Consider the following 23392-nt stretch of genomic DNA (forward strand, 5'->3'; position numbering starts at 1 on the left):
AATGCGCAACACTGGTGTCAGGTCGTGGGACCCAAACCCATCCCCCTCCTCGCGGCACTGGTGTCTGAGAGCGGGAAAACGGGCTCTCCTGTCTCCAGCTAAATTCACGGGAATCGGTCCAGGGGTGAGAGGAGAGACCTGTGTGTGAGAGCGACCGGTTGGGTGACAAAGACCCTGTGTGTGGATGAGACCCCAGGTGTGAGTGCCTCCCCGTGTGTGGAAGCGACCCCGTGTGTGAGTGGTGTGGTGGCAAGTGTGCCGAAGGGCGTGCTCCCCAGCACGCCGTGTGTGGATGAGACACCGCGGGCGAGTCCCCCCGTGTGTGAGTGGTATGGTTTGTGTGAGGGAAATGGCACGAGTGAGTGAGCGGCCGAGTGTGAGGGAGACAGCGTGTGCAAGGTCGCTGTGTGTGATGCAGATGTCGGTGGGCATGTGTGAACATGCAGCCGCGTCTCCCGGGGTGAATTTAATGGTGAGGTGTGTTAGCGTCGTAACACGCAGGTGTGCGTGTGTCGAATGGAGACGACGACGGCGACAGAGGGCCAAAAGCCGGGTCGCGGCTGTAGCTGTTTCGGGGACCGTGCCGGGTTCAGCCAGCAGCGAGCGCGAGGTATGTGCTGCGCAACGCACGAGGCCACCACGTGCTCGCTTGCGGGAGTGAAACCCGGTCCGGAAACGCACGCGGTGGATTTGCCGATCCCGCGGATGGACAAAGTTTCGGCAGGATTACGAATTTGGACCGGACGGGTTCTCCACGCGATCGTGTGTGTTAAGCTCCAACGGGCAGATCACATGTGTTCGCGTGGGGAACCCCTCGAGACGTGAGGCTTGTGTTTTTTTTATGCGCCGGGTGACGTCATGGCTGCGTGTGTGTGTGTGTGTGTGTGTGTGTCTGTGTGTGTGTGTGTGTGTGTGTGTGTGTGTGTGTGTGTGTGTGTGTGTGTGTGTGTGTGTGTGTGTGTGTGTGTGTGTGTGTGGTTGGAATCCGGCAGGAGGGTGAATCCCTGCCGGATGGTACCGTCCAAGAGGGACGAGGGACGCGAACAGCTGCCATGACGTCACGCCAAAGGTGCGCGGCTGTGAATTGCCGCGCTGGTGCGCAGGTTGCGAGTTGCCGCGCTGGTGATGCGCGATTTAAAAAAAATAATAATAAAAAAAAACAGCAAGCCTCGCTTTTGGGTGAACAGGATTCCTGGGCAAAGGGGTGGATGATCCCCTTGGCCTGGGCACAGGATGAAACTAGTTCGGGGGAAGGGTTAGCTTAGTTAGACCGGCTCCATGGGGCAGGGGTAAGTCCTCATGGGGCCCGTGGAATGGATTAGTTCGAGGGATTGTAGCCACATTTAGGTTGGGAAATAAAATGATTTTTTGGAGACAGAGACAGACTTTGGATGTGTCGAGGGGACGTAGTTTAGCGACGTAGTGTTAAATGGAACGTGCTGTAGTTTAAGGGACGACGTGGGAGCACGAGTTAGTTAGGGGAGGTAGTTAGAAGGATGTCAGAGTTCAGTGGTGTGTGTGTTGAAGAGTTGGTGAGTGAAGTGGAAGCATGTGCTTGGTGAGTGAGTGAGGCCAGCGGGTCTGTGTGAGTGGAGCGAATGGGGAATGCATGGTGAGATGAGTGATTGTGGGGAGGAGTGACTCCCGCCCAAGGGACCCCGTGGTCAGTGTAAAGTGAGTTCGGGGGTTCGTCAAATTTACAAAATGGAGGTCGTTTTGTTGTTGGTGGGAAAGTAGGCTCGATACCCATTTGGAGGGGTGCAGGAGCCCTGTTGACGGGCTGGGAGCGTGGCTGCGAAAGTTGAGTATCGCTGAGTGGGTACCCCGGGCACCAGGCTAGTCGGCCGTAGTAGGTCAAGGGCCGATGGGGGGCCGGGACAGCGTAGTGGGCATGGGTGCGCCCGCTTAGTGCGGGGGCCCGGGGCGCCGTTAGCCGCGTGGGCAGTGTTGTAGGCACGGGGTGACCCTCGGAAAGGGGCCCGGGAAGCCAGCCTGCCACGTGTGCGTTTCAGGGGAGGTGCCATGGGGGGCACTCCCCGGTGTTTAGGGAGCTGGTAGGCTCGGAGGCAGTGTAGTGCCCGGGGGTGCCATTGTAGGGGAATCGGCAGAGGGTAGTGCCTGCCAAGGGAGCCACGTGTCCCAGCCATGAGACCGTGTGAGGGCACGGAAAGAAAATTTGGGGGGGGGGGCGAGGCCCGAAATTGTAAGGACACCAACACAGGCGACGGGAATCTGGGTTGTTAGAACCAATGGTTTAAGCGAGAGGAGCTTGTTGAAAGCCCTGGGGTAGTTTAAGAGTTAATGGTTAGGGTAGATTAGGAAGTGTACCCCTCCGCACCATCCATCCCCTCGCTCTCGTTGTGGGCCGCTGGACCCACTTTGTGTTGTAGATCGCTGAAGTCTGGGGAGGCCATCTTGAGGCTTCATTGGGCCTCGACACAGGATGCTAGCTCTCCCTTGTTCCCCTCCGGGAAGGGAACGTAGGGGTTGGGAGAAGGCTAGTTGACGATAGGTGAGCCGAACAAGGACAGTTTAGGGGGTTAGGGGACGATTTATAGTGGGGAAGTAAACATAAAAACAAAAAAAAAAATAAGTTGGGGCTAAATTGGGTTTCACAAATTAAGGGGGTGGGTATGGACAGTGACAGGCAAAGGCGATAGGTTGGGAGGGAGACCGTAGGGTAGGTCCGAGCATGCCTTCCGAGTGGCCAGCACCACCGCACTCCCTCCACCAACCTCCACTGCAAGGCAAAGGCCGGCCTACTTCATCGGCAGCTGTGTTTTGCTGCGAGGCCTGTACCGGCCGGATCGTCTGCAGCTGTTTTCTGCAAGGCCTGTGCCGACCAGTTCGTCTGCCGGCTGTGCTTGCCTGCAGCGGCCTGGTTCTGCAGGCTGTGTTTGCCTGCTGCCTTTGCCATGCCATGCCCACTGCCCATGTTCACCAGCCCCGTTCAATTTTGCTTTGCCCCCCCCCCCCTCCCTGTTCATTCCCATGTGCGCCAGGATCAGGAAGCAACAGTTTGCAAGCTGCGAGAACTGCCCTGTTGGCAGCTACAACACGGGCCTGCAGTGGCGGCCCGTGCACCGTGTTTGCGTCCATCCATTCATCCATTCATCCATTCATCCATCCATCCATCCATCCGTTGTGTTCATTGCATGTGCCACTTGAGCTGGCACGGAGACTGCGTTTGTGCAGCCCATGCACCGTTTTGTTGCTTGCGTCAGTGCCCGTTCAGTGTTCTGCAGGGACTGCCTTGCGGGCAGCCGCACCAGGAGACTGCGTTTGTGCAGCCCATGCACTGTTGTGGTTCACTGCGTTCATTTCAAAAGGGGAGGCCTACGACTGCGTGTGAGCAGCCGGCCACGTTCCCTGTCACCTGCATTGCTTGAGCCAGAGACTGCATGTGAGCAGCCTGGCTCCCTGCTAACTGCTTTCTTTTTGCAGAGTCCATTGATCGTGGGCCATGGTTTAGTGTAAAATTTATAAGTTAAGGTTAAGATGTACTGTACATATGAGTGCACCCCCGGCATGTCTGTCTTAGCGCCGGCAATTTTATTTAAGTCGTCTGTGTGAGTGGGTTTGTTTAGTTAGTTACTCAGCCCTCAGGTTATTTATTTTGGGGACACGAATACCATGAATGTCGCACTCAGGGATCTGTAGGTAAAACGTACTAGGGGAGAACTACACATGATGGCACACGAGAATTTGACGACTCGGGACGAGTCTGTAAAAAGGGGATTGGGTAGTGTTGCGGTTGAGGAAATTCGCAAACCACCATTCAGGTCCCGTGGGTGAGATATCTCTGCAAGTACATGTGTGGTTAGCCCCAAACCCGTTGTTTAGAGGGAATAAATGTGATTCATTCGGGCTGTGACCCTTTAAGATGGCCGTTTTTCTGTTCTATTTTTATTTTGAACCAACCACGTCTCAACCGCCATCACACAACAACCACCGACCGCAACGCCGCTTCACAACAACAACAAGGCCAACAGCCACGACCTTTACCTTCACAACTCGCTCCCGCAAACATCGCATCACCGCCATTCCAAACGTCGCCATGGACATGGACCACCACTTTCAACCCTCCACCACCTTCGCCTCTCCTTCTGCGGCCATTCCCGCACCACTTGTGGGCACCGAGCGTCAGGCTGTCCTGGCCTCGTGCGGGACGCGCGCCGAGCCGCGGGTGCAAAGTGCAGCCTTTCCGAGGAGAAGTCGGATCAGGAATGATACACGCCCACTTCTGATCCGTCCAATCAGCAAGCACGGGGCGGTTTGGCCCCACCTCCAGGTGCGTCGGAGTAGAATCAGGATTTGCAAATTCGAGGATCAGGGGGAGACTCACGCCCCTTTTTCTCCGTCCAATGGGCGAGCGTGGCTCCACCCCCGAGCTCGTTCTGATCCAGAAATTTGCATATGGGTTCTCCTGCCGGACTATCAAGCGCCGAGCGCGGAGCGAGTCAAGTCAGTTTTGGAGAGCAGAGTGTGGCAGCGGCAGAGTGTGGTCGAGGCAGTCAAGTCGGTCTGCAGAGGAGCAGTCTGTGGAGCCGTGAGTCAAGTCGGGTCTGGAGAGTGGCAGTCTGTCGGGGTTCGGAGTCTGTCGGGGAGCTGCAGAGAGAGGAAGCCTGGAGCCTGGAGCGCGGTCGAGGTGATTTGCTGCAGACGGCTGAGGAGAATTGCGGAGGGGACCGGATAGCTCGGGTCCGAGGCAAGGAAGACGGCGATCGGCGACGAGCTCGCAGTGGAGTCGCTCGTCGCGGGACCCAAGCAAGCCAGCTATCTTCTTTCCCCAGAGCATCAACAATTCCCCCCTTTTTCCCCCGCCGCGCTGAGATAGTGCGAAAAGGGGGCCCCGTTCCCACCCCACTCCAAGCAGCGCCAACGAAACCCGTGAAGGAGCGCGGAGTCGGGGCACCGCCACGCCGCCACATTTGCGGCTCATCACAAAGACACGGGTAGGATCCACCCGGTCTCGCGGCCCACAGGCCCCGTCTGCCCCCTTGTCTTTGAGGGTGGCCCTTTTCTTTCGCTTTTGAGTAAATGTGTTGTTGGCGCCGTCTTTAAAGTAAAACTGTGTAAGTGTTGCCGTGTGCTCGCGTCGTCGGTTGTAGATCTGCATTGTTGTGTTTCTTTTGTTACATCTGCTTTTGGTGCGTAATTGTTGTAATTGTATATGTGTGCTCTCCGTGTGCCGTGGAATAAATGTGCCTCATGTTGAACTGTTTTCCCGTTTCGCTTCGTCTTTTCTTTAATTGAATCTCCATCTTGCTTCACGTAAAGGGTTGGTAGTGGGCTTAATACGCCCAATAATTAATCGGAACCGTCGAGGCCGACGATAACACTGCTCGGTTATCCCGATAGTACGGAACGGGTCGCTTAAGTGGCCCGTGTCCAGAGTCGACCTGCGGCGAGGTGCGATCGCCCGGTCTACCCTCCGCGTGGGTACTTAGGTAGGTCGAGTTTGGCGAACAACCCTATCCCACGCGGGGGGCCGATTGGCACGATCGTGGTGAGGCCGAAAGGCCCACCCATGACTAGCTCCCGGCGTTAGTCCGAGAAGGTCACGACAGAATTGTCCGTCCGGTGGGCGACGTGCCGCGATTCGAGTTACGTGGCCGTTCGCACGCCGGCGGGCGCGACCCGCAACAGTATCCTTTCTGAATGGGATGTTTAGGCAGCGGAATGTCATCATTCATCAACATTTTCCTGACTTGCTTTCCTTCATGCAGACTGCAAAGTGTATAATTAGGATCTCCAAAGATTTTGAAATAACGAAACCACAAATTCACAGACTGAGGAAGTTTCTTACATAAGCAGGTTTAGAATGTTCTCAACAGCTGCCAAACCCCCCTGATACAGGATGAAAAGGAACGAAGTGCTTTTTGGCACCTTAAACATGAATGGGGGTTGGTGCTCACCATTTGCGTCGGATCCAAGTTAAAAACTCGTTGCTTCGGAAACATGTAGATGTCTGTTTGTTGCAAGAAACGCACACAACAGACTTCACAGTCTGACTGGCTCTGCCTTAACAAGGGGCTTTGTTTCTTCAGTAATTTGTCTTCTGTCTCGGCGGGTGTTGCCTTTATGCTTTGTCCAGGTTTTGTTCCTGACTCGTATGGTTTCCTTTAAATAGTTAAAGGACACTTGGCATCATTGGAGTTCATGTATCAAGGATTTAACCTCACCTTACTTAATATCTATGCTCCTCGTGAAAGCGGGGCTCGTAAAGTTTTTTTTTTTTGTTTGTTTTTTTTGCACATCTGGCTTATTACTTCCATACTTTTGTCTTTGATCACTGTATTTGTATCGGAGGAGATTTCAATTGCACGTTTGAACCTAATTTAGATAGGAATACACCAGAACCACATCCTGAATCTCATAAACACATATCTTGTTGTTTTTCATCACTTGGTCTTCTCGATGCTTGGTGTATGCAGCACCGTACAGCATTTCGGTGTACATTGTGCCGGTGTGCTAACGTGCTGATAACACTTGCAAGGTTGGATAGATGGTACATTAACTCTACTTTTAGAAATGTCCTCATGTCTTGAAACATCTTTCCTTCCATTTTCTCTGATCATCACTTGGTAGTGCTTGGTTTATCCTCTTCTGAGTTACTACAAAAAGTGCGTATTGGACCTTGAATACCAGCCTGTTGGAGGATGTTATTTTTAATGATGCTTTTGATAGGTTTTGGGAAAAACTTATCCAAAGCAAACCTTCCTCTGCTTCTATCCAGTTATGGTGGGTCAACGCAAAAGCTCAAATTCGTGTTTTCTCTCAATGTTATCGGTCCTTTTCTCGGAGCAAGAGTAAAATTGCTGTTTCACTCTTGGAAACTGAGATTTCGCAGTTGGAGGAAGACTTTGCTAAAGCTCAAAATGACAGAGAGCTTCGGCTATTATACGAAAAAAGAGCTTATCTCAGAGAATTGATTCATGAAAAAGTCATGGGGATGTCAGTTCGACTCGGAATCCAAAATGTGAAGTTTTCTGACTCCCCAAATACAAGGTTTTTCCATTGAGAAGGGGTAAAGAAATCCCAAAGACATATTTTACTCCTTGTTGGATGCTCAAGGCACTATTATACAAAATGAAAGTGATGTTGGTCGGCTTGTGAAAAATTATTTTTCTGATTTATTTGCGAATGAATCTGTGTTTAAAGATTGTGTTGATGAGATGACAAATCATGTTCCTTCTTTGAGTTGTGGTCAGCGTCAAGCTCTTGAAAAACCGCTTTCCCTGGAGGAACTCAACATGGCTCTGAACAGCTTTGAATGTGGAAAAGCCCCTGGAATCGACGGACTTCCAGTGGAATTTTTTTTGATTTTCCTTGATGTCAAAAAGGCTTTTGATTGCATTGATCACTTTTATATTGTGACGTCCACGGGACTTGAACAGTCCCGCCAACGTAGAATGAGCCGAAACGATGGAGGCGGTTTATTTATTTATAACCCAAAGATGGCGGTTCTAATCGCTCTACCGCAAACGGGACGAGGAAGGTGGCATGAATCGCTTTTTACTGAGTTGATAACGTTTATTTTCTCTAACCAGAAATAACACTCGGCAAGAAGAGGGATCCGGGGCGATTCGACGGGATGGTGGTGTGGGTTCGGGCGTGGGGAAAACACAGCCAATTCCAATGAATATACAAATCTCAAACCCTCTAAGGCGCCAGGTACACACACACACACACACACACACACACACACACACACACACACACACACACACACACACACACACACACACACACACACACACACACACACACACACACACACACACAAAACGTAGCTATTCCTGGTGGTCAGGCTGGACCGTGGTGTGGACGCAACATTCTCTGGATTGGCGTCGGACGAGCTGGCCTTGCTCTCGTCAGGGGGCAGGAGAAACCGTGGTGCTGTCGACCTCCTGGTCTTGGCCCAAGTCCGCTCACAGCCGCCAGGGAACCAGTTCTGGCGCCAAATTGCGAGCAGGGGAGGGAGGCAGGTCCGCCCGCCGTTCGACCCCGTACTCCGAGCCAGCAGAACCCCAGAGCCAACCAAGGTGAGGCACGAGGCTCAGCAAGGCTCCAAGACACGATCAAACCAGGGCCGAATCAGCGTAACAACACAGCACGCTCCCAGCACAACAACCTCCACCAAAACAGTCTTTCGGTACCGATCTTCTTCCTCTTCACCTTTCCCCGAACAGAGCCTTTTTATCCTCCCATCCTCGTCACTTCCAATCGAGCCGTTTTATTGGCCCTGCGCCGTCGCCTTCCGCCAATCGTGATCACCGGGCGGAGCCATCCGCAGCACTGTCCTGTGACGTCACAGCAAGCCTCCAGAGAATACTAAAAGGGGTTTACGCAGACACACTTACCCTATCACGTGTCCCTATCTAATTACGTGACAATTATAATTTCCCCCTTGAAGAAATGGACATTTACAAGACAACTTATCACCACTGAATTGCTACTTATTACATCGAGATCCTGGTACACTTGAACAGCATGGCATACCTAATTAAACATCCTAATTACCCTTTGAATGCATACCCCCCCCCCTCAAACGTCACACTGCCCCCTCCTCTGGTACCGCAGCTCCTGCAAGGTATATCACAGGCGCTACCGTACCAGCCTTAACACTTACTGACTCACACCTAATTAACCTAACGAAATAAAGTAGGAGGGGCAATGGGCAGCGAGTCGCAGCTAACTTACCTATCCTGCTTAATGTACTACCCCCTTATGGCCTTATCCTTACCTAAACAATCATTCATTTTTATTTATTTATTTATTTTATTTTATTTTATCACTTGAGAGCACTGAGCGAAGTTGCACTCCATCCTCTGGATCATCGCTCTTGCCCAACACTCTTCCAGTGATCTGGGGAGGGGAAACAAAAGGTTCCGCAAAAAAAAACACAACACTTATACTTTACATTCCTACTCTAAGCCTTCACGACACTATTCATGGGATATTTACACTTGACCGCCTCCCCCAGTGGATGCTAATAGACCCAGCGTTACCTGGGGAGCCAATTTTCAAATTTGCTTGCCCCAATATTATGCGGACATCATGCCCTTGCTGCACATGTCAAGTTGTGCGGGATCGAGTGGGACTCACACATCTTCACAACACTCACACCATGGTAATCATCACATTTCTAGGTCATGGTCCCCATTTTAATGATGCAGGCTGAACCCCGTCATGGCCGTAGGGTGGGTTACAAAAAGATGATGGGGGCATCTCAGGTGCAACCATGCCCACAGGTAAGCTTTAGTCCAACCCAGACGTTTCTCCGCCCCGCTACCTTTGATTCCCACCCCCCCGGTAGCCATCAGCTCTAACCCCATACAACACACTGGAAGGGGTCTCACTGGCTCGTCTGGCCTTCCTGGGTCGCCAAGGTCCTACCCGCCTTGGTCGCCCAACCAGACCCTCTCCCAGTTGCCTCCAGACACTGTCACCGTTAGCCACCAGGGGTGAATCTCCATAAAGGGGGCTCCCCATTCCCGCTCACCGTGAGCTTCAGCAATCCCTGTGGACAAGCACATAATCCCCACCCACAAAACCACATGACTCCCCCACCCCATCGGCCTTACATGTGACACCTGCATTTCTAACACTTCACCGACCATGACCTTCCCTGTTACCACACCATGTCCAATAAAAAATCAACGTGTGCACCATACATTTCACTTCTTAACTTGAAGCAACTCACACAGCACTTCTCCTCACCCGATCCACGCACCAGCCATTGGACAGCCACTCGTGCCCGCTTTGTTACCAATTACCCATTGTCCCTATTGTCACTCTAAAACCCAGCAGAACTTACAAACCCATGCCAATTTTCCTACAATTCATTTTTTTTTCACCAAAGGAGGCACTTCGCCACAATGTCAGCAGCCGAGCATGGCCGTATCTGCTCAGCCCAATCTAGTCTCCCCGACCCCCGACAGTGATCTCCGGACCCGACCTATGAAAGGGCATCTCGGATAGACCTGGCGGTTCAGCAGGAGGATTCACCCTCTCCGAGTCTAAAAGTCTATTGGAGGGTCCCTCCATCGCCGGGTACCGGCAATGTCGTTGCATGTGTCCTCTTCGCCCGCACCGGAAACAACTCCCCATAAAAGGTCCATATGAGTATCGGTGAAATGTCTCTTCTGGTTCCGGACCCCTTCGGCCATAATCGAATTGCTCTATTGGCTGGGCTGGACCCTGCCGCTTTGGCGCACCAACTACCGGATTCCCCTTTATCAAACTTGACAGTTTCTGGAAAAATTCCTGAAACATTTGGGTAATGCCAATTTCTCCCAGCCCCCTCCCTGATCCTGGATCTCCGCCTGTCGGATCGTCACCGATGGCCTCTCTGGCACCCGACCCGGCCGCCTCCATGAGGCCAGCCTGGCCGCGCACTCGGTGCACGGTGGGTGGATCCTGGAGCTCCACGAGCGCTCGGACCTCAGGGTCAGGAAGAGCAGCTAAAAATTTCTCTGGTGCCAGTCTGTCCCATGCCTCCACTGTAAGGTCCCGATACGCGATCCTGACTGATTGGTAAATGTCCTGTGCCAGCTCCTGCACTGTCTCACCCGGCTTTAATCTGCGGTGCTGGAGCTGGGCCCGCACCAGATCACAGATTGCTGCAAACCCAAACCGACGGCTCAACGCCTCGCAAATGTGGGAGCTGGTCAACATCCCTCCGCGATCACGTTTAACACATCTGCGGCTGGTTCTCGCAACGTTGCACCAAATTCCCTGTATGTTCCCGCTCATTCCACCCGTTTAGTCGGGAAATACACTCAAATTGCGTCAGAAAAGCTTCAATGCTCCCTGACCCGTCGAAATTTACCAGGGGGATCACTTTCCCGGTGGCCCGCTTCCCAGTTTCTCCCTTGTCCGAATCCAGCCCAGGGATCAAACACCCTTGTGGCTGCGTATCCAATTTCGGAGCCCACTGTGGCCAAAAATGTTTTGTGCACAATAAAACCTCTGTCTTGTGACACAAATTCATCTGTTAACAGCCACCACACAGCTTGCTTCAAGAGAATCAACAGATACTGGTTAATTTTTTCTGGAATGGTTATCATTGGTTGCGGTCAGATTTACTCTGTCACCCCTTGTCTGATGGTGGCTAAGGGCTCATTGACTTAAAGTGTGGTCTGATGGCCTTTCGGCTGAAGTGGATACAACGAGCGATCAATGTGGAAAAACGGCCCTGGCACCCCAGAGCACAATGAATATTGAGACAAGCTGGATTGCTCGGCTACGGCCTTGAGTTGTTCCGAATTTAGTCAAAAAAGATTGACACGTCTCACCTTCCTCTGTTTTACCAGAGTCTGTTGAATGCTTGGCAAGCAGTCGTGGTGACCCACCAGAGGAATTTGTATGACATCAAAATGTTTGTGGGAGAACCTCTATTCCTCAACCCACTCTTTCCCAATGTTCCCAAAAGCCATTGCTTTTTACAAAACTTCATTTCAGCTGGTATCAAATATGTTTGGCATCTTCACGACGCATCCAATTGTTGCTTGAAGTCTGTTAAAGAAATTGCTGAAATCACTGGCACCAGGTCGTTAAGAGCTGTCGGGAAAGTAGTTGTCGATGTCATCCGTACATCCTTTAAACTTGGGTTGCAGTGGAGTACGGAGGTCCAATGGACACCCCATAAGCCTTCACTTCCGAGCTTACTTGTCCAATTCGCTGGGGTTACTCCATCTCCAGTCAGTATTGCTTCCTGTTTATTTAGTAATCTTGACAGTCAATCAATTTATCGTTTTTGTCTTTCTGTTATGATTATAAATACCTCTGCAGTTGGAGTACTGAGATGGAAAACGCTTTTGACATATGCCACCCCTTCTGAACCTGTATGGGAATCGATGTATTGCACACCAATAACAAAAAGATCAGGTGACTTGCAATGGAGACTTGCTCACTCAGGCCCCCCTAACAAACGGACGCCAACGTTGTCAGACGGAATGAAAACCCGTCATTCTTGTTGCAAAAACACCGAAAGTTAATGAAAAAGCGGCCGAAATTGAAACCAACACACTAATTACGGTCGCAATAGCAAATATAACCGAAAACAACACGTTTATTCCACACACAAGAATGTTCGTGACGGACACAAGAACGGTCAATCCCGAAATAGATTGGTGGGGAACAGAAGCAAGATTGGTTATTTCCGTCGCGAAACGTCCGAGAGCGAAACAAAAGCGGTTCATTCCGGTTACTGTAGTGCGAACAAGATGGCGGATGCAGTCGAACGACCTGTTACGGAATGTAAAATTTTAGTGCTTGTGCCTCGAACATGAATGTAATATAGATAATATATAGTGGGGAGTACCTGATGTAGTTTTAACAATTTATTAAACCGGATTTTGTTTTGATGATAATGTTTGGTTTGCCTGTATTTCGAGCCCCCGAGTGAAGGATCGCCAGTTGTGTATGCCCAGTTCAACATAGGAGTTCGTGTATGGGATCTTTTTGCAGTTTTTACTTCATATTTTATTTTCTTGGAATTCGCAATTTATTATGACTATCAAATTTCACCTCGTGTAAATATAAATGATCATTCGTCACTGATCGCTGCAGCACGGGTACACGAATTTCACGAAATGTCAGCCACACATTAAGTCAAGAGGGCGCATTTATCGCTGCTTGTATAATATCCCGTACCACAAACGGGTTTTCATTTACAGACATGATATATTCAAGGCAGACGACGTTAAAGTTAACTTACCATAACTTCAAGAACTTTTCAAGCCGCCATGTTTTCCACGTTATGGTAACCGGAATTAATCGCTTTCGCTTCGGTCTCCGCCGTTTCGCGACGGAAATAAACGATGTTGCTTCCATTCCCCACCGTTCTATTTCGGGATTGACCGTTCTTGTGTCCGTCACGACCGTTCTTGCGTGCATAATAAACGTGTTGGTTTCGGTTATATTTGCTGTTGCGACCGTAATTACTCTGTTGGTTTCAATTTTGGCCGCTTTTTCATCAATTTTAGCTGTTTTTGTTTTCATTTTCACGGGTTTTCATTCCGTCTGACAACGTTGGCGTCCGTTTGTTTGGGGGACCTGTCACTGGTCACTGCCAACAAACACCTTTGTCAACCGAATTGATATTGCTGTTTCAGTGCTTTGTCCCTGTTGTAAGATCACTGAGATTTGTCCCATGGATATATTGATTGTGTAACGATTGTGCCCCATTTCTCTTTGATTGAACGATATATTTCATCGGGTAAATGTCCCCTTTTCACTCCGGTTATTTATTTTTGGCCTCAGAGTCAATTCCGATACTGAAAAGTTGTTAATGTTTTTGAACTATGTTCTATCGGAGGCAAAGTTAGCGATCTACCTGTCAAGGAAAGCCAAAATGAAAGGCAAACATTTTGAGCAATGTAACGTGATTTTGCATTTCCAATCCCTGGTTTCAACTCGTTTGAAACTAGAATTTAATTATTACAGAAATAATGAAAATATGAAAACTTTTGTTGAAACTTGGTGTGTTGGTAAAGGTGCTGTCACACCTTGACGATTTCGCCAGCAATGGCAATGTATAAAAGTGTATGCAAAACGTTGGCGTACGCTGAAATTTTGATGTTTTTTTAAAGTTTTGGTCGTATTCATAACGTGTTGGTCGTATGCATGACATATTAGTAACGGGCACAGAACGTTTCGTTGTCTGATAGATAACTTTTACCAACGAATGCTTAGCCTGTTGTCGGCGTTCACAACCTCTGCCCAACGATAGTTTAACTTAGGCAGAGCACGCTGCACATATCGCTGGGAATAAGTTTTCGGCACGATATGCGATCGTTGACACACGTCGACACAAGTTCCTTGCAAGTTACTCATAAGTCGAAACACGTCGAGGTAATGTTTAGTATACCCGAAACTTGTATTCTTTTTTTCTCCTTGGCTCTGTGATGGCACGTGACGAAATATCTGAAGTTGTTGTTGTTGTTGTTTTTTTTATTGTTTTTTTTTTTTAGTCTATCACGAATTTTAAAACATATTCAGACATTTGCTTTTAAGTTTCGACGTCGACGTGATAATATCCTCAAACAGCAAATATTCACAGAGGAGGAACTAAGAATAAGACATGAGCAAACTGAAGAGGCAATCGGACGTGACGTAACGGCACGTGACGAAATATTGGAAATTATTGTTGTTTTTGTTGTTTTTTTTTAAACGCTGCCAATACGCCATGATACGGAAGCTGTAAATTAGAAACGCGTTCAGTAAGTACTGTGGTCGTCCGGAAGACGTCGATCAAATACGTCAATCTGCGTTGGAGGTACGTTACACATCGGTTCAAAGCACGTTACTCAGAGGTAAGAAATAAGTTTTGGGTACGTTAAGCATGACCTCGACGTGTTTGGACTTTTGAGTAACTTTCACGTGACGTGCTTCGACGTGTGAGCAACGATCGTGCAACGTGCCCACAACACGTTACTCATCGGTTATAAATAAGTTTCGGGTACGCTAAACATGACCTCGACGTGTTTCGACTTGTGAGAAACTTACAAGTAACGTGTGTCGACATGTGTCAACGATCGCAAAACGTGCCGACAACTTATGGTCAGCGTAGCGGAACGTGCGAGTCATACGCTGGCATACGTGCTAAAATTTGAGGACAACCGCAAAGTACAACGATGAAAGCCAGCGTACGACGATGTTTGGCAGTGTTTTTCAGCGTGCTCTTAACATGTACAAAACTTACCCATGACGTATTCGACGTGTGCCAGCGTTTCAGACAAATTTTTCATAAGTCGGCATACGCTGGCTAAATCGTCAAGGTGTGACAGCGCCTCAAGATGTGCAATGTAAAGGAAAATGTATGAGAAATTTACGTGTAGTGTTTTCTTTCCTTGTGTCCTTGGAATTTTCTTTGTTACATTCGCTAACTTTGTTGCGAAGGTTATGTTTTGATCGCTGTTTTTATTTATTTTTTGGTTAATATGTGTTTGTTTGTTTGTTTGTTATTCGCATTTTTAATGCTTGTTAACTCCAAAAGTATTGAACTGAATCGCAGCAAATTTGGTGGGATGATTGGTTATTATCCGAGGACCATTTGATTAGATTTTGGGAGCGATCGGGTCAAAGGTCAAGGTCAAAGTCATGAAAAGGTCAAAATCGTCTTTTTACCATAGCGCGGTCAATTTGTATCCAATTTGCATGCAACTAATGCCAAAATGTTCAGAATTCAATGCCACATCTTGTGATCTGACATGACACAATGACGTAATAACCCTTATTCGCGGTTGGGAGTCAAAGGTCAGGAGGGGGTCACGACATTGCAAAATGTGCGGTTTTAGTCATAACAAGGTCAATTCTTATCCGATTTGCATGAAACCAACACGAAAATATTGACTGTTCTGTTCCCCACATTCGAATACCAATTACAAAATTAAGAGTACAAAGGTCATGGTCGAGGTCAGGAAAAGGTCAAAATCGTCATTTTGCCAAAGTGCGGTCGATTCTTATCCAATTTGCATGCAACCAATGCCAAAATGTTGTGAATTCAATGCCCAATCTTGTGATATACGATATGACACAGGAAATTTAGTGTTTTTAAGCCATCATTCCACATATGAGATGGCAGATGTGGTACTGAATGAAATACCCTCACAATCAACGGTTTCTGGGGGGGGGGGGCAAAATGTAGCGTTCGCGAAGGTATGCGCTCCACTGAGTGCCCGTTCTAGTTTTGAATTGCTTTTTTTGGTGTTTCTTTGACTTTGCTGATTTTCTCTTTGAAACCTGTTTTTGTTTTTTCTCCTTTGGTTTATTTTTGTATTTTTATAATAAAAGGAGTCAAAAGTCTCTGTCTCTCTCGTTCTCTCTCTCTGTCTCTCTCTCTGTCTCTGTCTCTGGACATATCTGGATGGTGTTTGTCTCTTGATGTGTCTGGGCAGGGTTTTTCTCCGGATGTGTTCAAGCAGTGTTTGTCTCTTTCAGCTTGGCTCGAGAAACGCCTGGAGTTTTTCCCTGGACGCTTCTGGGTGGTAATTATTGCTCCACCGCACGTCTGCCTTCCCTTCCTCTCACATCACACTGTCTTCCCTTCCCCATCGCTCCCCCTCCCTCCTCTCTCTCTCTCTCTGTGTCTCTCTCTCTCTCTCTCTCTCTCTCTCTCTCTCTCTCTCTCTCTCTCTCTCTCTCTCTCTATATATACCTCTCTCTCTCTCTCTCTCTCTATACCTCTCTCTCTCTCTCTCTCTCTCTATACCTCTCTCTCTCTCTCTCTCTCTCTCTCTCTCTCTCTCTCTCTCTCTCTCTCTCTCTCTCTCTCTCTCTCTCTCTCTCTCTCTCTCTCTCTCTCTCTCTCTCTCTCTCTCTCTCTCTCTCTCTTTCTCTCTCTGTCTCTCTCTCTCTCTCTCTCTCTCTCTCTCTCTCTCTCTCTCTCTCTCTCTCTCTCTCTCTGTCTCTCTCTCTCTCTCTCTCTGTGTCTCTCTCTCTGTGTCTCTCTCTCTGTCTCTCTCTCTCTCTCTCTCTCTCGCTCTCTCTCTCTGTGTCTCTCTCTCTCTCTCTCTCTCTCTCTCTCTCTCTCTCTCTCTCTCTCTCTCTCTCTCTCTGTGTCTCTCTCTCTGTGTCTCTCTCTCTGTCTCTCTCTCTCTCTCTCTCTCTCTCTCTCTCTCTCTCTCTCTCTCTCTCTCTCTCTCTCTCTCTCTCTCTCTCTCTCTCTCTCTGTCTCTGTCTCTGTCTCTGTCTCTCTCTCTGTCTCTCTCTCTGTCTCTCTCTCTGTCTCTCTCTCTCTCTCTCTCTCTCTCTCTCTCTCTCTCTCTCTCTCTCTCTCTCTCTCTCTCTCTCTCTCTCTCTCTCTCTCTCTCTCTCTCTCTCTCTCTCTCTCTCTCTCCCCCTCTTTTTCTCCCTCCCCCCTTTAGTATCCCCATCATTGAAATGATGGGTGGTATTGACTTGAACTCCAACATAACGGAAACCACAATTTTAACATTAACAGCTCAATTTCTAAACTCAATCCTCATGCTGGCCTCACCCCATTAATTTCCCCATCCACACCCTTTTTGAGTCTTTCCCTTACAAACCCCACAAGACGTAAACATTTGTTCTTAAACTCTTTTAACAGAGAGGTTTTATTGTGCAGAAATTAAAAAAGAAAGTTAATCAGTTGAGACATTTGAAGGACATTACCATAAAACAGACTAAAAGAAAACCACAAGGCTTTCAGTTCAGTGTTCAGCTCTCCAGTTGGAGGTTGCCAAGTCTGAGACAGAGCCCCTGAGGCTGTTTCAGAATCCTCTTCATCAACATCTGTGATCGTGAGACGAGTTCGTGTTCTTCTTCTTCTTTGCACAAATACGCAAAGAGAGTGGACAAAGTCTGTTTGCCGACATAACACAGGGTCCATGGAATAGATAAATGCTACTTCTGGTATTCAGAGATGTGATGTACTTCGTCCTCTCCTCAATATTTGAATGCATCTCTTGAACGAAAAGATATGAGGAACAAATCAAAAGATGCATCTCAAACATGTATCTCGCTGTTTGTCCAAGAGTGATTTTCACCTCTCGACATCTGATTCCTGCAGTTAAGAAGGATGTTCTGCCTGCCTTAAAATTTAGCAATACGAGTACGGGCCCGTAAGGGCGGGCGCGTCGGTGCGTAAACGATGACTGGATTGGGGCATCATGTCAATTACATTGGACCAACCGTATCATAAATGGCCACAACTTGGGAAACATACTCAGGTCCCTCGCGTCAATTTTGACGTCATATCAAACGAAGAAGAATTGTGTTGCCCTGTCATTGGTCGACAGATAAATGGCCGTAACTTGGGAACCGCTCGTCCGATTAATATCAAACCTTGAAAAGCACATCCGCGGGCCCCGGCAATATTCCTGGCAAGTTTCAGTCAGATCGGACCGTCGATCGTGCAAAAAAAAAAATGTGACGTCATGGCACCGTGCCTTGTCATTGGCCGACAGATAAATGGCCGTAACTTGGGAACCGCTTATCCGATCGATATCAAACCTCGAAAAGGCACATCTGCGGCGTCCCGGCAATATTCCTGGCAAGTTCCAATCCGATCGGACCGGCGGTCGTCGAGAAACGGCCGTCACAGACATACAGACAGACACACACACAGATTGCTGGAATTAGAGATAGATTATTGATGAGTTCAAGTGCCGCTGTGATGCTTGGTATGGAGGCAGAACTGCCCAGATTCCAACTGATAGAATCAAACATCACGTCCCTTTGTCCATCAGGAAAAACACTATTGGTACACAAATACAGCCGGTACGGGCTTGAAGGAAGGTCCCAGCATCAATCCCAACATCGTGTGCATCTGCTATTGGACAGCATTTGATTGAGAATGCAAACAGTGCTGAACATTATAATGTGGATGCATTCAAGATATTGATGTTGATCATCTCCATACTGATGGAGCACAAACAAAGACAAAAAGTGTTTCTTTTATATAATAATTACAGTGCTGCACAATAAAACCTGTATTTCAAGAGTTTAAGAATGAATGCTTTTCTGGTGAGGGGTAAAACGACTTTCAGGCCAACATGTACACAAATATTACAAACCATAATATAATTACATATAATACATGGGATGATGATACAATGAAAACTGAAATGGGTTCGTTTGGAATGCAATGGGGTTACCATGACAACAATGCTTGCAGCGTCACAAAGACAATCGGTGGGATGCATTGTGTGTTCACCTTTTTGAACATTTCGACCATTCTGCCACATTCGCTGCTACGATGTGGTCGTACCTTGTTGTGCTCTTGAGTTTTTTCAAAGAATTTCAAGAGGATATGTTTCCATCGCACCTGCAAGTGCGTCCAGGAGTCTGGACTATAAAGAAGTCTTACCAGGTAAGTGGGAAACGAAGAGAAAGACCTTCCCTGATGGACGGAGGATAAAGGTTTAAAGATCCCATTGATGAGAATGAAAAGGAAGTTAAAGGAACGGAGCAGATTGTGATATTCAAGAAATTATGACGGTTTGATTACGATGTGAACAATTGTTCTCTTAAATCTTGTTACAAGGAAACCACACCTGTTCTGGAATGTTTGATTTGTTTACTGGGCCTATGGTCAGAACGTCGTGTTTCAATTTCAGTTTGAAAGGATCCTATTTAAGGATTGTTATGAAGGAAATTGATTCCTGTTTTCATTGAAGTAATATTAATTGATTAAACTTGTTATATCCGTGTCCACAGATCTTTGGGGAAGGTTCCATCTTCGGTCCGATGGACGTTGGACAACTCGTGTCGCTTTGGGGGAGATTTGAGTTTGCTGTTGGGATCATCTCCATGGTGATACTTATCATCAACTCGCTTTGTGCGATTTATTTATGGATGAACAAACGGTTCCGGTAAAGCTCTTCACAAGTCTTCATTTTATTATTGATCTTCAAATTAAGAACAGCAAACGATGATCCCGATGGACCTCTCTACTGATGAATATGTTGTTATTGGAGTTTATATCTCTGGTGGTCCTCTGATTGATACATTTGTGCTACACAGAGAAATGTTCTCTCAAACGAAGTTCTGGTTTTTCTTGTGTGTTCACAGAAAGGACAAGAAAGTTGATGGAGAAGATGAGCCTGATGGGGAGGATAAAGATGTGGAAGAAGTGGAAGATGATGATGATGAGAGATTTGATTCAGAAGACGAGGAATGTGATTGTGATGATGGAGACGACGGATGTGATTGCGACGATGACGACGAATGTGATTGCGACGATGGAGACGACGAATGTGATTGTGACGATGATGATGGATGTGATTGTGACGATGACGGATGTCATTGTGAGGATGGGGACGATGAATGTCTTTGTTCAAATGACGATTCCAATTGAGGACAGGAACACCAGGTTCGCAGGGGAGGAGGGGGAGAGGCTCTATTTTGTGTTGTACAAATTCCAGGAATCTGATTTCATTTCAGTTGCAGTTTTCCAAGTAGTTTTCGATGAGACAAGGTCATCAGCACAGTTTACCACCCTCTGGGAGGAACGAGTTTGCATATCACCTGCTGAAAAGAGTAGTCTCTGTTGCAAAAAGACTTTTTGGATGTTTGTGTGGTGTGTAAAGGGTTCTTAAGGGGTCGAAGCAGTTCAAACGGTGTAAAGGTCATACGGGCTCTAACAAAAAAAGGATCAAATGGATCTATGGGGTCTCAACGGGTCTCAAGGATCTGCGGGTATAAATGTCAAAGAGGTCAAAGGATATATAGGAGTTGAAAGGGTCATGTGGGGTCTAAAGTTCTTAAGGGTAAACAGGGTCGAAAGGAGCAACAGCAACAACAGAAGCAGCACGGTGTTGAGGGGCTGAAGGAAAAGCAGAACCCTCATTGTGATCACAGGCTGCAACAGCAACACAAGCAACATGTTACTGAGGGGCTGCAACAGCAACAGCAGAAACATCACGATGTTGACAGGTCATACCACATGCAGGACCTTCAACAGGTAAGCATTCTTCAATACTTTGGGCAGTTGCGGTGACCACACTCGGTGTAAAGACAGCAAACCCCAAGATTGGGACGTTAAACTGAGATACATTTTGCCACTTGTTCTTTTATAAACATTGCTGTTTATACTTCCTTCGATGAAGAAGAATGTTCTTAGTTGTGGAGATCATTGTAATTATAACTTTGGTGGGAAGATAACTTATTAACATGGTCATCGCGATGCAGCTGAAATCACAAGAAGTTTAACTTCCCTCGATTGGATTATTCACCTTTTCGTCCTTACCTGTTCCATCAGTGCATTCCCTTCTGTGCCCTTTCCTGAACAAGTTATTAAACTGATGAATATATCAATGTATTTATTCTTTTATGTTTTTATTGTTTCTTTTCTGAAGACTCCTCAGAAGAGGTGCTCCTTTACTCCCTCCACCCACTCGAATGAAACCATCTGACCGGTTGGAACGTAAGTTGCCAAGATTCTTGCCTTACATTACAAATTATTCCGAACTTGATATAAACTGCATGTTCTTCACCCCCATCGTGTCCCTTTCTGTCTGTGTCTCAAAAGTGTTCGGAACAAACGAAAGTTTTGCTGAACTCTTATCCAGACAAGCACCAAAAATTCATCCAGTTGGTGAAAGTCTGGCATGAGTGTTAATGTATCCGTATAAAATTCATTGTGTGCAACTGGATGATCATTAAAATTATTTAAATCGATGAATGTTGGTTAAAAAAAAATCGATGCAATTAAATTAATTAATTAAATCGATGAATGTTGGTCATTAAATCGAAGCAGGTTGGATGTCACGTGGCAGATTTCCAGCTTCTTCCTCATTTCCTCATCTGCCGTGACCAAGGCGAGTGGATTCTTCCCGAAACGTCGCCTTCTCCGATGAGTAGAAAGTTCAGATTTTTTCAATTATAAACTTTTCCTGCATTAAAAGTTATTATTTGAAAAACGTTAATTAAAGCCAGTGGGACTTTGTGATGAAGAAAATCAAGGTGGAAATTGAAGGCAAAAGGAAAGGGAAATTGAACTGAGATGCAGAAAGCAATGGAGAGAATACAGTGTTCCCAGGATTGTGTTAGAAGTTATTACAATGATGAACATTATGAATGTGGTGATATACAGTGGTTTTCACTTCCTTCAGCTGATGTGTGTGCAGAGACCCAGAAAAGAGTTCTGCCTTGATCCAGCATATCAATTCTCCCTTGATGATCCAAAACATTCGTGAAAATCAGGAGAAGAGTTCCACCTTGAGGGCGCAAAATATGAGACCGACCTTCCAGACTCGAAAAACGAGTTCCATCTTGGAGACCTTTGGAGTTCTAAACCATCTATCCATGGCATTCCTGGTTGGATGGTGCCTGATGAGTGGTAAGTTCAGTTGATTAAAAATTTATGGTTATATATTATTTAATTCGATATAAGACATGTCATGTATTTATTTATTCTTTTTCAGCAAAATCAAGAAAGTGTTGGGAAGACCTGAGATGTCCGAAGACAAATTTACAATAGATCTCTTCCTTTCCACTTTTTCAAACTTGAAACAACTGAAATTTCATTCTTAAGATGGAACTGGAAGGAAAAACCAAAAACTTTGTTGAGTTGAAAAACTGTCTTGACCTTGTATAATTATTGAACTGCTCAAAAAAAACATAATAAACTGTTTTCAAAATCAAAATTCGTTGAGTTTTTAGATCCTCGTGGAAGAGCTCTACGTCTGACTCACGTTGTTCCACGTGAAAGACGTTCCACGTGTTGGACCAGTTTGTGATTTTACCCAGATCTGCAGTGAGCGAAGAAGCTGCAGCATGCCGGTCTGAGGGATGACAGATGGTATGGCAGAGGGCGGAGTCATCAGCGCCCAGAACGCTACCTTGAGGAAGTCCTGCCTGGCAGGAAGAGAGGATGAAAGAACTCTATTTCGGGCCACACGTTGACTGCGATAGGAGAGGAAGTCTGCGAGCCATGAGCGCAGATGGCCTTGGATACCAGAGGAAAGAGAGTTTGGTGAGCAGAGCAAGGTGCCAGACCGTGTCAAACGCACGCGATATGTCTCCCGATATGGTTCTGATTTCATGTCCGGCATTGAGGACCTCCATCCATTGTTGGGAGAGCAGAAGCAGCATATCCAGGGTCGGGTGACTTGGACTGAAACCAACTTGAAGATCGGAAATCAAGCCATTGGAGAAGAGGAAGGATTTAATGTTTGAAGCGATGATGGATTCCATAACCTTGCTGATGATTGGCAGAAGGCTGATTGGTCTGTCGTTGCAGGGATCTGTTTTTGCACATTTTTTATGCAGGGCAGGAATGTTTACTGATTTCCAAGCAGATGGCAGATGACTTTGGGTAAATGAGAGGGTGAATAATACAGACTGAGGGTGAGCAAGAGCAGAAGAGCAGGTTTTTAGGACACGTGGGCTGATGCCATCTGGACTGGTTGCAGAATCTGAGTTGAGGTTTGACAGCAAGCTCTCCACCTTGTCAGGAGAAAAGGACACAAAGTCCAGGGACAGTTGGGTGTGACTGGGTAAGGTGGGTAGAGAAAGCATTGGGTTTTGGACACAAGATTTAGCTGCAAACACCGAGTTTAGGCATTCAGCCTCTTCACGGGCGGTGTCCGCAGCGCGGCCATTTGAGGTAAGGGAGGGGATGGAGGGAGAACATACACCACAAACAGATTTGATTAGACACCACCACGATTTTTGACGAAGGAGAGAGGTTTGAAAGTTCGGACTAGAGCTTTCAAAGATGATGTTTTGTGGCTCTTCTGAGAGTTGATACACACTTGTTCCAACCTTTATGGAAGGAACTGAGACTACCCTCAGTCGGGTTTGCTTTCCATGAGGCAAACACAAGTTGTTTCAGGACAACTGCCTCACCACAAGCTTCAGTGAACCAAGGGCGGGAGGAAGGTTTGGACAACTGAAGATGACAGGGAATAAATCT

The 23392-nt window shown here is 47.3% G+C and overlaps 1 protein-coding gene and 1 long non-coding RNA gene across 3 annotated transcripts in view; both read left to right on the plus strand.

Moving 5' to 3' along the window:
• LOC147030245 (uncharacterized) overlaps window positions 1–20108 on the plus strand; it is a 33678-nt gene extending 13570 nt beyond the window's left edge. The window contains exons 1-2 of one of the 2 annotated variants that reach the window (XM_085874106.1): window positions 18457–19346; window positions 19546–20108. In XM_085874106.1, coding sequence (XP_085730232.1) covers window positions 19222–19346; window positions 19546–19831 — 411 coding nt within the window. In that variant the 5' untranslated portion in view covers window positions 18457–19221 and the 3' untranslated portion in view covers window positions 19832–20108. Of the gene's footprint in view, window positions 1–18456; window positions 19347–19545 lie in introns of those variants that run through there. The other variant, XM_085874107.1, reaches the window with a different exon arrangement.
• Window positions 20109–20875: 767 nt separating this feature from the next.
• LOC147030247 (uncharacterized) lies at window positions 20876–22121 on the plus strand. The gene is made up of 2 exons (XR_015056275.1): window positions 20876–21814; window positions 21900–22121. It is a non-coding gene; the product is annotated as an uncharacterized LOC147030247 (long non-coding RNA).
• Window positions 22122–23392: the final 1271 nt, after the last annotated feature.

The sequence above is a fragment of the Eptatretus burgeri genome, chromosome 3 (genome assembly GCF_056783735.1).
Source record: "Eptatretus burgeri isolate ZD-2024b chromosome 3, Ebu_testis_v1, whole genome shotgun sequence".
NCBI classification, from domain to species: domain Eukaryota; kingdom Metazoa; phylum Chordata; class Myxini; order Myxiniformes; family Myxinidae; genus Eptatretus; species Eptatretus burgeri.